Source organism: Balaenoptera ricei, chromosome 15, assembly GCF_028023285.1.
Source record: "Balaenoptera ricei isolate mBalRic1 chromosome 15, mBalRic1.hap2, whole genome shotgun sequence".
NCBI lineage: Eukaryota > Metazoa > Chordata > Mammalia > Artiodactyla > Balaenopteridae > Balaenoptera > Balaenoptera ricei.
This window is the reverse complement of record NC_082653.1, coordinates 43,072,578-43,090,516: the sequence shown is the minus strand read 5'-3', so window position 1 is coordinate 43,090,516 and position 17,939 is coordinate 43,072,578. Positions and strand designations below refer to the sequence as shown.

The 17,939-nt window shown below is 40.1% G+C and overlaps 1 protein-coding gene across 2 annotated transcripts in view; it reads right to left on the bottom strand.

Moving 5' to 3' along the window:
- The window catches only part of MACROD2 (mono-ADP ribosylhydrolase 2), a 1,976,756-nt gene that overhangs the window by 609,639 nt on the left and 1,349,178 nt on the right, over positions 1–17,939 (bottom strand). For both annotated transcript variants that reach the window (XM_059897602.1, XM_059897603.1), the window contains exon 7: positions 411–441. In XM_059897602.1, the coding sequence (XP_059753585.1) occupies positions 411–441 (31 nt within the window). The remainder of the gene's footprint in view (positions 1–410; positions 442–17,939) is intronic.

Here is a 17,939-nt window from a genome sequence, read left to right as displayed (position 1 = left end):
TATACGTGTGTGCATTTTAACCACTTCTATTATTTTGTAATTCTCAACAAAATAATGGTAATGTTAGGTTTTATATGCATTATGATTCATCTAACAGAAAAACCTGACTTTATTAAAGAAAATACTATTAGAGGTCAGATCCTACTAGAGCAAAATTTTTACCTAACAAAAGACGTTAAGCCACAGTGCATCTAATCATTGCACATGGTATGCAATACAACTAAATTCAACAACACACAAAATATCCAAATAGCCTCTCGAGATTCCTCAATGGGATGTGACCTGCATTTTGAGTCTCTTTATATCACAGCAAACTATATGCATCAGAGAACCTCTTATTTTTCCTGTTAACCTTGATTTTAACAACAAAATAAAGAAATATAAACATTACCAAAAGATAGATCACTTACCATAAATGCCTGTTGAGATGCAGGGAAATGCCTGTGAATAAACCACAAAAATAACAATAAATTTTAAAGGCACGATTCTGCTCACACCCGACATCATCTATTTCAACATCTGTTTTGCTTGATAATGGGATGCCCTCTACTCACATACTCTGAGCTCTGAACCCCACTCAGTTGGAATTGGAGACATCGTGGAAATGGCATATTTGATTAACTGAAAAATTTTCTTTACCAGCAATTATGCCAGCTCACAAGAACCAACAGTTAAATTTCCAGGAATCTTGGAAACCAACTGTTAAACAATTATTAAGAAATTAAATCACATAAACCTTCAATGAGCTAAGTCATATCTAAAACAAATAGTCATCATCGCTTCCTTGTGCCACATTCTACTATTACCTCTGCTTTTAAGATGACTATGTCTATCATACATGTCTGGTGGAAATACTACATACCAGTAGGCTACTGCGCATCCTGCCCCAGCTCTGTGTTAAGTGACATCATGTTGGTGGCATAAAATCTGAAAATATCAATCAACGTTCATGGTGCACTATACATGTGGGTCAACTGAAACCAGACGTTGGCTATGGATACAAAATTTTGATAAAATTTAACAAAAGGATTCTGTAAGAATCAATTGGCTATACAGAATTTCTAATAGAGGGTATTATATAGTCTATTCTTATATTTAAGTTGTGTGCTATACATTCTTTGTATCGGTAAAATTAAAAAATAAACTTACAGGCATGCATAATAATTTTTTTGAGTCATTTTTTAAACATTTGCTGGCAAACCACTGCTTATACCATATGCTATGGATTGAATGTTTGTGTCCACCCAAACGTATCTGCTGAAACTCTAATGTGATGGTATTTGGAGGTGAGATGTTTGGGAGTTAATTAGGTCATGAGGGTTGAGCCCCCATGATGGGATTAGAATTCTTAGAAGAGGAAGATAGCTAGCACGCTCTGTTGTCCACTAAGTGAAGTACAATGAGAAGACAGCCATCTGCAAACCAGGAAGTACGCCCTCACCAAACACCAGATCTGCTGGCACCTTGATCTTTGACCTCTCAACCATGAGAAATGAATGTTTGTTGTTTAAGCCACCCAGCAATTTGTTATAGCAGCCCAAATTGACTAAGACACTGTATTTTACTTAGCAATATTTAAAGAATTTGATGAAAAGAGTGAATGAACAAATGTAAATAGAGTTAAAATTGAGCTTTCTAACGATAGAAAGGGATCTGAGCATGACGATGTCCTCTGCTAATGTACCTTTGTATAAATTTGATCAAGTTGTTTTCATCTTTGGATTTTCCCATGGAAAATGCAGATAACATTTACCATATAGAAGTATGCTGTAGGAATTAATGACAGAATTTTTTTAAAAAGGACTGATACTGCGCTAGAAATTCAAAAAACTGAAGTTGCTATTGACTGTAATAACTAACATTATGATTGGACTCAACTATAATGAAATGTTTAAGCCTTTTTTATTCATATCTTTGGGTTAAATGTGTACTACATTTTATTTTCCTTAACATTTTTATAGAATATATGTTTATTCCCTTTACTTGGATATTCTATTTAAAAAGTCACAATTTACGTGATTTTGTTTTAGACAGAGTAATAATTGACTCTGTTAAGCTTACCTATATGTCCGTGAAATGATAGATTTTTTTTTCTGTTCCTTTACTAGTAAATGCTACTGTTTCTAATGAGAAAATAGGACAGTTTCTGGAATGGAGTAGGGGCTATTTTTTAAATGAATTAATGAGTTAATTCTTTGATTCCTTACATTCTTGAGGTGCCAATAAGTTCTGAAGAATGTTCCTGAATAACTCAATCCATCCAATGACATAGAAACATGAAGAGATAGTATGGAGCAAATTCTTCTGAAAATATTGTAGTCTTTTTAGAGGCATTCACCAAGATTATCCACAGGCTGCAGTCTGCCTGTGGAAATCAACTGCATGCTTACTAATAGTAAGGGCCAGAAGTTCAGAAATGGCCTGCTCAGAAATACAAATTAGAGAGGATTCAGAGTCATCCCTGTAATTTGTGCCATGCTCACTCATGTTTCATTGTGCCTTTTAAATGAGGTAGAAAGAGGCGGGTTTATAGCTGGTGCCCCAGGAATTCCATGGAAGCAAACTGAACACGTAACATCATCTATCTTGTGCTCCGGGTAGACAAAGAGAAAACTTTGAGAATGCCTGCATCAAGCCATCAAGCGGAAACTAGAAGATACTAGAATGTTTTCCAGGAGCCAGTCTGCTTGAAATCCCACCTGGGGGTTCTTCCCGTTCATGATGTTGAGGAGTTTACTTAACTGCTCTGAGAATCCTCTTCAGTAGATGGAAACTCTAAGGTTCCCCTAAGGGGTTTGCGGGAGGATGAGGAGGAATAAGGAACACAGAGCACTGTGGCTGACAAGTAACAATATCTCAATTAACGTTGATTCTTGTGGTGGCCACTGTGATGCCCACCAGGCTCTGCTTCGGGGCGGGGGATCTGTTGCCCTAGAGCAAGGCTTCCTGACCTTGGCACTGTCGATATTTGGGACCAGATGATTACTGCTGGGGGCTGCCTCGTGCATGGTGAGATGTTTAACAGCATCCCTGAGCTCTATCCACTCGCTAGGAGCAGGGCCCCCAGTCTTGACAATCAAAAACATTTCCAGACATTGTCAAATGTCCCCTAGGGGGCGAAATCACCCCTGGCTGAGGACTACTGCCCTAGAATCTAGTGCCTAGACCCCAGCAGTGCTGTCAGCAGACAGCCTTCAACTGTTAACCTTTTCAGGGACTGTGTCAGATACAAAGACCCACCTCACTGGGGTCATGCCCGTTCCCATAATCAATGCAGAGTATAAAGGGCTTGGTCATCTTGGCTCAAATCAGTGCAGCACTGAAGGGCCCTGCAGCCCCAGAGCTCCCAACGGGGTGAGCAAGGCCATCACTGAGCCACACGGCAGTTCATCTTTCCCTCTGCCCCCTCCCACTTCTATCCCCTGTCTTCTCCAGGTGTTGATCCCCAGAGCACAGCTCAGTAAACATCCTGTACCCTAAACTCCATCTCAAGAGTCTGCCTCCTGGGGAACTGATCTGGGTTCACTCCCCTTTGCTTCCCTCTCAGGCCCAGAATTATGAGTCATTCTCCCGTCAGATCTAGCAGAAGAGAGAGCACACTGAACAGCTAATGGCAACTTTCATTTGCCTCAGCTCCCAGCTCTAACTTGGAATCAATCATGCAACTTAATAATTGAGTCTGAATGTACCAATTGCCTTGCCTGTTTTAACAAGGACAAATAGCTTCATCTGAAAATGACACTGTCGCCTTGAATGTGAAGGCAAACAGCTGTGTAATGGAGGATACCCTTGGTAATATTATTGCATTAATTCAAACAAAAAGGCAATGATAAAGCAGAGATGGGATTGCAATATCATGGTAAAAACTCATTGTATGTAAAACAACTTTGCATATCATTCATCCAGACTAAATCTCAGTATTAATCACTTCTTATTACTTGAGAGAGAGAGATTGAGAAAGAAAGAGAGAGCAAGTGAGTTCAACTAAGGGATTTTACAGCACAGAGTCTGTGTTCTTTGCCATAATAAATTTCTGATGGGGCCACCAGAATTGAGTAGCATGGGATTTCTTTACTTCAAAGTTATATTTAACATAACCACCTCCCACAAAAATCCTCTCCTGTGGAAGAATGATAGATTGTACCAAAACCCAGGCCGATTAGCCTGGTTTGTTTTAAGTGCATAGAACTCTGCAGTCACCTGTAGCACTTGGGGAATGACATCATCAGTCGAATTTGTAAGGCTCCAAATTCCCCTTCCCGCAAGCTCCAGGAGCAAGACATCTCCATGCTAACCAGGGCTGACCCTACAGCCACCAGAAACTTTATAGCACTTGACTTTTAGCCAGTTCTGTTTGTTTGTTTTCCAAATCGTCATGCACTTCTCTCTTGGGGGAAAGAAAAATAATCGTTTGACTTGGAGAGTGAGAGAGGAATTTTCTTTTGTGAAATTATAGATTGGGCCGCCACCTAGAAAATACTTCCTTAGCCCAGCATGTTGGTTTCAAGCACATTTGTAGGAACACTTAAATCCTTCAGGCTGTAGACTATACTTCCCATCCTCTTGAATATCTGTTTCCACTTCTCCCATTTCTGTCTCAGTAACTTGAGGGCAAGGAAAGAAATACTCCTCAACCTTTGTTTTGACCCTAACAGTGCCTCAAAACCAAGGCAATGAACCCTAAGCCAACATCATAACCATCACTTGCTTTTCCTTGACCCTTGATTCCTGCATTCCTGCAAAGTGGGAATTTCTTCCTCTCCTTCTTATCCACGGTCATTACCGTCCACCCACTACTTATACAGCAGCCTTGTGATCAAAGTAGGGCTGACTCCACCCTCAGCTCCACAGGAAGGTGATGATTGATGAAGATGAGTAGCCACACCTCTCTTAGCCACAAGGATGGAGAAATGGTGCATTCTGGCATCACTGGCTGTTGGTGTAAATTAACTGTAAAGCGCTCCCAACCTCTAGAATCTTTCGATTGCTGAGTCGACACTTCCATATTGCTTAGTCAGTTTAAGATTCTCCATTATCTGCAAGCAAAAGCATGCTATCTGATACACCTCTCATTTAAGTGTTTTTAATTATATATCACGGTTCACTGAATTGAGGAAGCTGTCCATTGTAAGAGATGCCATTACGTTGTTGTACTTTGTGTACCACTAAGTAAGAGGAAGCTCTGTAACCGAAAATACAGTTTTCTTATCACTTAGGATTTTTTATTCTATAAGTATTGAAATTGTTACTTTGGATTTATTTAAATCATTTCTTAAGGCACAGCTTGTTCTAGAGCATAGACAAAAAGGAGATAAATTGGTTACAATTTCTTAAACTTCCTCATGTTAAGAGTCCAGTACTTCTGAATTACTTTTCAAAACAGAATCCTAGATATGAGTTTTCCACAGTTTTATCCTTGTGCTCTCAAGAATGGTGTCGATTCAGTCCTTCACGAGTGCTCCACTGTTGACTCTGAATTTTTCTTCCAAGCCTGTAACACCCTCTCTGAAAGTTTTGAAGCTTGTTCCTTCTTAGTTGCTAACAAAGAAGGAACCAGACAATATCGAAGACACACACCTTCTCCTTAACTGGCCCCTAACCGGTTGGGTGGCTGAAAGTCAAGTGGTTGCAGCTGTCCAGGCAATGCCTCGGGGATGACAGTCAACCACACACCTATACAGGCAGTGAAATCTTACCACAACTATGCTTGACTGTAAAACATCCCAGGCTGTAAGAGGCATCCTACTTTCAAAGATGATAGAATATGAGAAAATGTGCATCAGTGAAATTCAGGGTACCATTCTTTGTCTTTAGATGCTTGGTTATCAGCCTAGTAGGTTGTACCAAAGTCCTCTTATCCAGGATTAAGCATACTTGGGTATTTCTCAAACTGTGACATGCCTAAGTCTAGGTGTATGCAAGGTATTTTGGGGTAGCAAACAAATAGTCATTACCCATTTCAAGGTAATATTGACCATATTGCTTTTATATACTCCATTATTTGTCTCAAGTCTTCATCTCCCCTTCTATCTATACACTTTGGTATTGATTTTGCCTTTCCTCCACCAGGGGATGATGCTTTTTCCTTGTCTCACTGATGATGGATTTGAGCATACAACTTGGTTTGGTCATTGGGAAAATAGTAAACACGACACTTAGGTTTGAACATTTGCAATCCTGCCTTTGGAGGGGAACCATGAGAAGAACATGCTTCATGTAGCTGCTGGTCCAGAGAGTCTGGGGACAAGTAGAACAGGTCAACTTAACCCAGCCTAGATCAGCTGTGCTCCGACCAACCCACAGGCCTGTGAGCAAGGAAGACATGCTTACCATTGTATATCACTAAGTTTTGGAGTTGTTTGTTACACAGCATTACTGTGGCAATAGCAACAATATACATATGCTAAATCTATAAGTTATTCTAATGTATTATAACAAGGAATAATGGTTTTCCACCTAGGGTGAGGCTATAAAGTTTCCTTTGAAAATAAATGTAGTTAACGATTCAATTAAATACAAGATAATTATCATATTAGAAGATGGAATATGAATGCTTAAAGTTAGGGAAACACTGATGCAGTAAATAGAGATTTGCATTGGAAGCCAAGAGACCAGGGTCACTTATTAGCTATAAATTGGAAAGCCAACAGTATAGCCCCTTAGGGCCTCAGTTTCTCCAATTATAAAAGAAGCAGAGTTGGACCAGTTGGATTATTCAGCTATTACATTCTATAAAGCTATGAAACAGCCTCTTATGCTTCTCTACAACTCAGGATAAAGGTGATGAAGAGCCAGGCAATTTTACAGCATCCCGAATTCCTCATGGTGTTTTGACATGGGAGGTGGTAGCCTAGCAACAACAATAGCTGTCATTCTTGAATTATGGTAGTCCCCTCTCTTATCTGTGTTTTTGCTTTCCTCAGTTTCAGTTACCCATGGTCAACTGCAGTCTAAAAATATTAAATGGAAAATTCCAGAAATAAACAATTCACAAATTTTAAATCGTGCTCCATTCTGAGTAGCATGGTGAAATCTAGCGTCATCTCACTCCATCCTGCCTGGGACGTGAATCATCCATGTATCCCACCCTCCAGTCACTTAGTAAACCACCTCAGTTTATCAGCTAGGCTGTCATAGTATAGCCGTATTACGGTGCTTGTGTTCAAGTAAAGCTTATTTTACCCCCAAAACACAGAAGTAGTGATGCTGACAATTCAGATAGGCCAAGGAGGAGCAGTGCTTCCCTTAGTGAAAAGGTGGAAGCTCTCAAGTCAATAAGGAAAGAAAAAAACAATTGTGTGCTGAGGTTGCTAAGATTAGGGTAAGAATGAATCTTCTATCACAAAACTGTGAAGAAGGAAAAATAAATCCGTGTTAGCTTTGCTGTCACAAATCAAACCACAAAATTTAGAGCCGTGGTGTGTGATAAGTGCTTAGTGAACATGGAAAAGGCATTACATTTGTACAAGATATTTTGAGAGAGAGAGAGAGAGACTATATTCATATAACTTTTATTACAGTATATTGTTATAATAGTTCTATTTTATTATTCTTTATTGTTGTTAATCTCTTACTGTACCTAATTTATAAATTACACTTTATCATAGGTATGTACGTACAGGAAAAAACATAGTATATATAGGGTTCAGTACTATCCACGTTTCAGGAATCCACGGCGGTCTTGGAATGTGTCCGCCACAGATAAGGGTGACCACTCTGCTCCAATGTGCCGAGCACGGGCTAAAAGCTCTCTGCATAGAGTCTGATTCATTCTCATGAACAATCCTGTGATAAAGAATCTATTCCCCCCTCTTCATAAACATAGAGGAGAGAAAGCTAAGAAAGTGAACTTCCTCAAGGTCACAGAACGGAATGCTAAGATATTGCTTTATTTTGGGTAAGGAATTATTGACTTTTTACCTTTAATACTTGTGAATTATACAAAGAACTTATAAATAATTCTCAAAAGACTTAAAGAAGGCAGGCGTAGGCAGACAGCAGTGAGAACTTTCTCCTACAGTCCCACCCTCTCTTTCTTGGATTTAACTAGAAAACCTTCCTCTTGGGCCATCACGACCAATAGCACTGGGAGTGTCACACCACTCCATACGTTTACATTTTAAAGCCTGAGATTGTGTCTTTTTCCTGATCTCAAAGCTTTAGTCCCTTCACATCACATTTTAATAAAATGTGAAGTCAGGAGAGCGTGGCCTCCAATGTCCCCGTGATTTGGCTCCTGGCTTCTTCTCCACCCTCCTTTCCTTCCACTTGTCCCCTTGCTCACAGAGTTCCAGCCATGCTGGTCTCCTTTGGTTCTTCAAACACAGAAAGCACAGTCCTGCTTCGGGGCCTTTGGCCTAGCTGTCCCCTCTGTCGGGCACACTTCCTTTGAGATCCCTGGTCAGATGTCACCTCCTCAGTGAGGTTCTTTCTGGCCTCGAGTTAAATTCCTCTCTCTTCCCTTAGGCTGCTGGATTGACTCCTATATACCACCTGACACACAGGTGCTTGATTGTTCATTGCTTCCTCAACCTCAACCCCCCACTGGCAGGCAGAACCCAGGAAGACCTTTGTTTTACTTATTGTTGTATCAACTGCATCTAGAATGGGGCCTGACACTCAATAAATATCTGTTGAATGGATGAATGAATTAATAATTGAGTTATATGGCCATACAAACATAGTTAGATTTTTTTTTTTTCTACACAAATTGGAACATATGTTGTGTTGTATCTTCTGAGACTAGCTTTTTTCATGCACTAGATCTTGGAGAACTTTCAGTATCAGTGTATGATGATCTAATGTCTACATACTATTCTAGGCATGGACACTATGTTTACTTAACATGATAAACATGTGGGTTGTTTGTAAATACTACTACAATAACCCTGCCATAAGCATTCTTGACTATGCCTTTGTGTACCTAATATATTCCGGTAGGATATATTCCTTGATAAAAATTAACTTGTTTAACCATTGAGTTAAAGGAAAAGTTTAAAATTTTGAAAATACAGTCCTTCCAGGACCCTCCTCAAATACGCAAATCCACGAATGCTCAAGTCATTTGCATAAAATGGTGTAGTATTTGCATATATCCTATGCACACCTTCTCATACACTTTAAATCATCTCTAGATTACTTATAATACCTAATACAATGTAAATGCCATGTAAATACAATGTAAATTGCTATGTAAATAGTCGTCGGTCCATAACAAAGTCAAGTTTTGCTTTTTTGGAACTTTCTGGAATTTTTTTAAAAAATATTTTTGATCTGCTCTTGGTTGAATCTGTAGATCAGGAACCCATGGGTACAGAGGGCTGACTGTACTGACAAACTGCTCTCCCCAAAATATTTTTTCAATATAAAATGTCTCCAACAGTTAGAGAAGAGTCAATAATTCCAGTTTTTTTTCCCATTACATGGGTGAATAGAGCAAAAGGATGCTGTCTCTTTAACAAATTGCACTGGAAAATGCAAATACTATCAGTGCACTCCCAACCCCAAAGCTAAATAACCTGAAGGCCAAGGTCATTTAAAGGAGCCTGTGAATGAGATCATGTGGAAACGACCAGAGTAGTGTTTGGAGTGCATGGGGCAGGTTCACCCAGGCACCATAATTATAAGCAGTAACTTTGTTTTTGTTTTCTTCATTATACCTTGGAAATAGCTGTCATAAAGTCATTTATTGCCAGCTGCTTTCGTGTTTATAACTACAACTCCACGCAGTATAAAACAAACTATTACATAGCCATGAAGAGCCAGAGTCCTCTTCTAAACTTTATATTTTCCAAGAAGACAGCTGGATTACCTCCACCATGAATTTATTAGGATGCAGAACGTCAGAATCAGCAAAGGGAAAATACTTGCCTCTTGCCCGAGCTTTCTCGAGTGACTGGTAGGAATGTTTTACTGGAGACTCTACATATGTGAAAATGAGAGCAAGTCCCCATAAACCCAATGAACCCAAAAGAATGTGCATTCTGTTCCAAAATGTCTACATTTGTAAACTCCCTTTACGTAGAAGCAAAGGGAAGAAACAAAAGTTTAAAAAAAGGAAAACAAACTAAAACACTTCTCATATTAATAGCAAACTAGTTGTGCAATATGGAAGCTCCTACTGAAACAAAATATTCCTAAAATGATGTTTTTTTTCCATAACCCTAATCACCTCTAATTTTGGAATTATCTGCTCCCACATCTTCTTCATAATTAAGTACATGTACTAGGCTCATTTTGCACCCCTGGTACCGAGAGGTGAGGGGTGTGAGGGGATGCCCTTAGGTGACCTTTTCCTGGGTAGAGCTGGGAAAGTTGAGATAACAGTCAATCATCTCAGAGCTCCTGAGAAGTAAATTACCCACTTGAGATTGAAAGGCCCAAAGCTCACAGCCATCACGAGGCCTGACTGTTTCTGCACAGAGGGGCCTTCCTGGCTGAAGAGGGGGCCAGAATGACAAGGAGGCACCCTATACACATAGTACTGAGGGACCAGAGCCCCGCCGGAAAGAGCGCAGGGCTGTAGGTGGAGCTCTGGAGGACTTAGGGGCCCTGGAGCTTTCCTTAGCGTGGCTGGGACACCGTCAGTGTCCTGTCCTTTACTAACCCTGCCAGAGGCAAGCCCCACACACAGCAGCTGTCACAGGGATGCCCTCGGGCTGCCAGGCCCGCTTTGCCAATGCACTCAGAGCTCCGGGAGTCTGCGAATCAAACGCCTCCAGGGCAGCCCTTAACCAATCAATGTCTGGTGGGTGGGGTGTGGAGGGTAATGGACACTCCTGCATCTTTGCCCTGGAGGGGACAAAGCTGAGGTGTGACCTGCATCTGAGGAGCATTGCCCTGGGACTTTGCAGTCACCTGGGACACAGCCTGACATCCACCCTTCCCTTCCAGTCTCAGTCTTCACATCTCACCTGTTTTTTTTTTCCTGGGATTGTCCTAACAAATCCCTTTCTCCCAAATCCTCATCCCAGAGACTGCTTTTGGGGAACCAATGCAGATATCTGCTATTGTTAGTAAGCTTGATGTGGCTGCAGCAGAACTTCTAAAGTGAAATAAACCTGACAGGTGATTTTGGGAGAATCTCAGAGGAAACAGAGACCATGGCCACTTCTGGTCAGTCTTGGTAAGAGGGAGAAGTAAAAGCAGGTGGATCCTTGTAAAGAAGCATCCTTAAGATCATGAGTAACTTGAACAACAGAGACCTGGCTCAAAACCAAGGAGCGGCTGCCAGGGACAGACAACCGGAGGGGATTCAGAGAGTGACCATGCAGGGAGGGGGCAGTGGTCCTGGGACTTTCTGTCTTCCATGCCTAGGGCAAGGCCCCATAAAGAATATGTACCATGTAAACTTCTGTTAAACAAACCCAAGTAGGGGTTATTATCTACTCTTGGCTTTGAGTCAATCCTTGGCTTCCTTAATAATAAGTTGCATCTCCATGTTTTCCTTAATTAGAAAGTTGAAGATGTGACTTCCAAAGGAAACATTTAAGAAAATCCATTACCAACAAACAACCACAAAACAAGAAACACAGATGGTCTCATAGAGGAGCAGCCCAAAGCCTTGACACACTTGGGTGGTGAGGTGATATTTTCTAAAAGTCTATGCATGGATTGGGCACAACGGATATAGTAACTCAACCATTTCTCAGCCAACCTGTGTCTCCACTTTTCTTCCAAGACTCCCTAATGATCTGTTAACAAACTGAACAGCTGTGAGAAGGGAGAGAGATAATACACAGTCAACAATATTTACCAAAAGACCATGGAAAAGGATACCAGGGTGTCCAATAGCTTCAGCTATCAGGTTCTCCTCCTCTGGTGGCTTAAGCAAATATATAGAAATAAAGATACGGTCTAATAAATTCTAAAGCTCCCCGGTTGTTTTTACATGGGCTTTGCTGTCTTTCATTAACAACACAGAAGCCTGAGGGGAAGCAATATTATGAACATCCCCTGATGGAGTGAGAAAGCTCCCCAACATCACACAGTGACTAAGAGGAAAAGCTCAGACAGAAGCCCTGATCTTTTGACTCAAAATTCTAAGCCCTGATCTTTTGACTCAAAATTCTAAGCACTTTCCACTGCAGAACAGAGTAAGTAAGGTCAACGGAGAAGGGGGAGGTTATGAGAGAAGAATCCGCCTTGAACATCCCCGGTCCTTGAGGAAGGACTGGTTAGAGATGAGAATTCGTTTTTGACATCAACACAGTATGAAAACCCTTCTAGGCACTAGCTACCAGATCTCAACAGTTATTAAATCTGCCATCACACTGAAGATCAGGGCCACAGTGTAACTGAAAATTAGGACACTTTGAGAACCACTGTGTTATTCTGTTCTAACCAATGCCTTTTTTCCCACCGTTGCACCAGACAACTGTAGCCCAGGCTGCTTCCTCCTCGTATCCAACACAGACTCGCTCCCCTGGGATGTGCTGAGGTCCTTGCTTTTCTGTGCTTACTAATCTGTCACAGACCATATTATTAGACAGCAGATTGCTAGATTACCAACACATATGCAGATTTCCTGCCTGTAGATTTTTTTGACAGCTCTCTTCCATCTCTTAAAATGTCAGCATGTTCTCTTCACAAATTGGGCAATTCCACTTCAACCCCTCCATAATTTCATGGTGTGAACTTGAAATCACCACATAGAAAAAGAGATGGTTTTCCACATGAATACGGGCACTTTTACACTCAATTAATTGTGCAAACACCTGACTCCCTTTCGCATTTATGGGACTTAGGTGAGACTCTCTTGACAGTTGCTTGGGGTCTACAGCGTGGTTTGTAAAGAATGAGGACTTTAAGTAAAAATAATGATGATTATGCAGCTTGAGTCAATATGTAAAGGTAATACATTCTTCTTTCCTTAGTCACAAAGGAAGACATTAGTCAAGCCTAACGCACACTTTATATTTAACAAGGGAATTAATTAGGGGATAATGACTAAGAAAGAGGTGTCTAAAGGACACACCCTGTAGGAATGACTAAAGGAAAGGAAAGCAAGAAAGGAAAAGGAAATTAACTGTAGTCATATTTCCCAATTTCAAGAATTGTTACTCATGGCCTGAAAATGGCTGTGCTTTGTGGACCATCGATCACTGTGAAGACTTTTATCAACCAAATTCAATTATGGAAATGAGCAAAAATAACAAGATGGGGAGCAGCCAGTCTGCAAGGAGATGTCTGACAGCTCAGGCCCCAGGAGGTGAGTTATTTGTACACATTTCCCAGTGATCACTGCACTCATCCAACCAGAATCATCCCAGAACCACAAGGAAGGAAGCAGGCAGCTGGCCTTTCACCGTATACGTGGAGGGTCAGTGTTGGCTCCTGCACTGGGAGATGAACAAACCAAGTTTTGCAGAATGTGACACACCTGTGAGTTACTAGAAAATAGTTTAGATTAAATTTTGTTCTACTCTCAGGGAGTTGACTTAGTGTATGCACTAAGTCATCATGACTGTTAGAGAGGCAATGAGGAAGTCACACAGGTATAGATGGATAGATGCATGCATGGATGGATGGATGGGATGAGGATGGCAAGATGGAAGGATAGATAGATGAAAGGATGGATGGGATAATTCTTGATTTAGGGGTAGTAGCTTGATTCAGCTACCACTAGCTCTGGTAGACTTTGACTTCATTGAAAGTTTGATTTCACAAAGTAAAGGACTTGATTTTTAACCACAGTGTTATAACTGCATCTTTCTTAAGGACAAACAAAACATAAACCATCCATAACAGGTTGTAACTCTGTCTCAGAACTTATTGCAGCCAAGAGTTATACTCCTTTCAAGTGTGTGAAAGAATTTCTGCCCACGGTTTTTCCTCTCCCTCCATGTTACAGTTTCTTTTGGGAGGGATTTGTTGAAAGTGGGACACATCCTCAACATGGAAAAAAAAAAACCAGTTTCATTAGTAACAGATGTCACTGAGGAATGTTTTTGAGGACATAGTAAGAAGCCAATGATTCTGCACTAGAGATTTATTTCCCACGAGTTACAAAGAGCTGTCCAAGGTTCCTTCACCCTATGAAATGCATTCCTGTCTCAACCAACATTTCATCATGTGATCTCTAGCTCATATCTAATTGTAGAAACTATAAATGATACCTTTTTGGCAGACTTCACACTTCTGTACTGGTGTTCAGTGTTCTGCTAGAAGCACAGATATCTCAAAGGTGCTACTGTTCCTGGTAGTTATCTGTTCCCACTAGCCCATGCATTGCTCCTCTCTCCATCGTCTCTGATAGGCTCAACCAGGCTCCACCTGAACTTCTCCTAGGATGCGGAGTTCACTGGCTCAGAAAGTACATGGACCGGTGCTCCTCAAATATCAATGTGTATTTGCTCACCTGAACATCTTTTTTTGTTCTTTTTAAATTTCTACTGCAGCATAGTTGCTTTACAATGTGGTGTTCGTTTCTGCTGTACAGCTAAGTGAATCAGCTATATGTATACATATATCCCCTCTTTTTCTGGATTTCCTTCCCATTTAGGTCACCACAGAGCATTAAGTAGAGTTCCCAGTGCTATACAGTAGGTTCTCATTAGTTATATATTTTATACATAGTAGTGTATATATGTCAATCCCAATCTCCCAATTCATCCCACCTGAACATCTTGCTAAAGTGAAAATTTGGATTCAGTATATCTGGGACAGGCTGAGATTATGCATTTCTAACAGTCTCACAGGTGATGATAATATTGCTGGTCTGTGTATATTGACAGTAGCAAGTAACTAGACAATAATACCATTTCAAGTGCTACTTTTCAAGGTAACACTGCATGAGTTGAAACCTGAGGAAAACAGGGAGGAAATCACTGATCCCACTTAATACATGGGTACCTGAAGTGGCAGATCTTCCAAAGCTACACAGAAGTTAGTAATAAATCAGGAAGAGGTCAGATGATGAAGCCCATGCTCTTCCCCCAACCCTTGTACTTTCCCACAAAATTGCTCTGTTCAAACACCCAACTCCTCTCATCCTGATAAATACATTTGTCTTTCTTCTCACATGAACAGAATGTCAACATTAGAGTCTCAGTTATTTCCTGGTGGGACTATTTTGTTTCTATCTGTCCATATCATTCTATATTTTAGACCCATAGTTAAAGTATTCCAATTTGGACTAGAATAGTCCTGAAACATTACTGTGTAGACAAATCACTGGGGGAACTTTTTAAAAATGCAGATTCTGATTCAGTAGGTCTGGGTTGAGGTCTTAGCTTCTGCATTTTGATAGCTCCCAGAAGATACCTATGCTGCTGATCTTGGGACTACTGTCTGAGTAGCAAGAGTTCAGACCATTACTCACTGAACTTTCACACTGAACCCTCTTCTCATTTTACCTCTGTATCAGTAAAACCCATTATGGTGCAAATTACAGGAAACTTAACTCCAAGTAGCACTCAAAATGAAAAAAAAAAATTATAATCTTTTATAATTTAAAAATTTCAGTGATATGTGTAGCTTCAGGTAAGGCTTGATCCAGCTTCTCAGTGATATCTCCAATTATTATAGTAAGTGACTGCTTGATTTGGGCTCATTTGCTGATGTGAACCACATGTGTGTACATATGTAGTAGTTGTGAATATGCTACCTGATAAGGAGGAAGTCACGTAGTATGTCAGGTGCTTTTTTTTCCCACTAAGACAGAAGTTGAGGTGTCCCTTCTTGTTAAAATTGCAAGTGGATATTTTCTTGGGTTGGGAAGAATGCCCTGTGGAATGATTTCTGAGACTATTTCTGCTCTAAAGACTATTTAGGGATCTGAGAAAGTTCTAAGAACTTGGTCAAAATTAGAAGGCATGGATGATTAAGGACTAAGAAAAATACCCATGACATATGAATTCTCATGTCTTGCCTTTAGATTGAAACATAAGCCCCGAGTTAATTTATAATTTTAAAAATGCTCCACTAAAGCTTCTCTGAACTCTCGCCCCAACATTTAATAATCCTCCCCAATCACATGTAAATGTTCCATCTTGTGCCATTTCCTCCTCTTCTACTACCTCTGCCTCCACTCTTTCCTTGCTTTGATTTGGTACAGTGGAGGCATCCTTAACAAGTCACGTTAGACCACTCTCACAGGACTGGAGCTCCTAATCAATAGCTTCAGAAAAGTTAGGAAGGGGAAGGAAAGACAGGAGTCTCTTTTCTTTAGTTATGGTGCATTTTCCTTAGTCCAGTCACTCTGGTCTTTCCATTCAGAATTCCAAAGTGTCTGGAATCTTGACCCTCATTTTCATTCATTTTTTATGTGGACCAAACTTGCAAAAAAAAAAAATTTATATTCCTATAGGAAATGTCATGACATTTTGCTTTCTGTAGTGAATGCACAAGCTTGCAAGATTATGTTGATCTGATGGTGACTCTGCTGTCACATTCAGGAACTGAAATGATAGAAGAAAAATGCAAATACGGTCACTAAATGAAATCGAGGAAAGGTACTTGTTTATAGTTATGGATCTTTATTCTATTTTTCTCCTCTTGAATGATAATACACAGTATTTTCTAGTCACTTGTGGTAAGGGATATTTTTGGAAAATTATTAGGAATTCAGATGTGAACATCTTTGGGTACATTTTATTAGGGAGATTTTTAAGTATGTAATTTTATGATATTTTATGAGCTTTTATAAATGGGTCATTTGTCCAGATAAGAAATTTAGTTATAGAATGAACATAGAGTTATATTTGGATCTTAATTACACAGGCCAGAACCACTGGCAAAGTCATTAGACATAACAATTCCTAAGCTTCCCAGAAGAATGGACTGATCGGGGGTGATCTCACTGGGGCCATTTTCTGGCTTTAAGAGGCCTGAAATTTTACTCTGAGGTTTCTCAATAATTTAAACAGCATAGTGTCTGTGCTAAGATTTCAGACAGCTGTCAATTTCCAGTTGGAAAACAGAGTCTGGGTCTACAAAGGCCCCACAACTTCAGAAAATTGATGAAGGTATCTGGATAAATCAATCAAATGGAAATGATTTTAGACAAAGGTTTTCTTTAACCTACACTGTGTGATGCTTTGTTCACTTAGCCCATATGCTTTGATGTTTTAGTTACTACATTTTGACTGATTGACAAGACATGGCGTGGTCGAAAGGCAATACATACAGGGTATTAATTAACTCTATTAAGTGGGCTGAATTTTCTTCCCTTCTTGATCTTTTCTCCCCTTATTTCAGTTTTTTTTAAATCCCCTCAAACTTGCTTAACCTCTTCTCCACAGGTCAATTGTCTCATTAACACAAATAAAATTATAGGTTGTTCTGAGGCTCCAACTGGTAGCAACAACTAATATTATTTACAGCTCTTTTTCCAACAGCAGTTGCACCCTTGGGAACATAATGAGAAACTAATTACCACTGATTTAGCATCTGAACTTTTCAGGCATTCTTTGTCAACCACTAGATAGCTAGCATTAGGAACAATGGAGGAGGCAGGGAAGAGAGTGTTCAGAGGTGCTGAGAACCTACATGCAGCCAAAGGAGTATCAAGAGGCACAAGAATACCCACAGCAGCAGCCAGCGTAGACACTTCCAGCACCACTCCCATGATGCTGTGCAGCATCCAGGATTAGCCCTTCTGGACCCAACCACCTGTGGACTGGGATTCCATTTCAGCAAGTAGTAGATGGGCTTTATGGGTTGGAAAATGAAGGATGAGCTTGTGATAAACATTGGTGTTTCCCATTCGGCCATATTTTTCTCACAGCTCCATATGGGGTCAAAAAATTCAATTGTAGTCAAAGCACAAAATCATCACAATTTTTAGATATAGTGTGAAACACTAGCTAAGTAATTTGGGGACAGTTCTAATATGAACTTACTAGACTAAATGTCATTGTGATGTATGAGGAAATTGGATTTTTCTATAATATTTATTCAAACTCATGTGATCATAGTTTTATCCTATACTTTTAAGA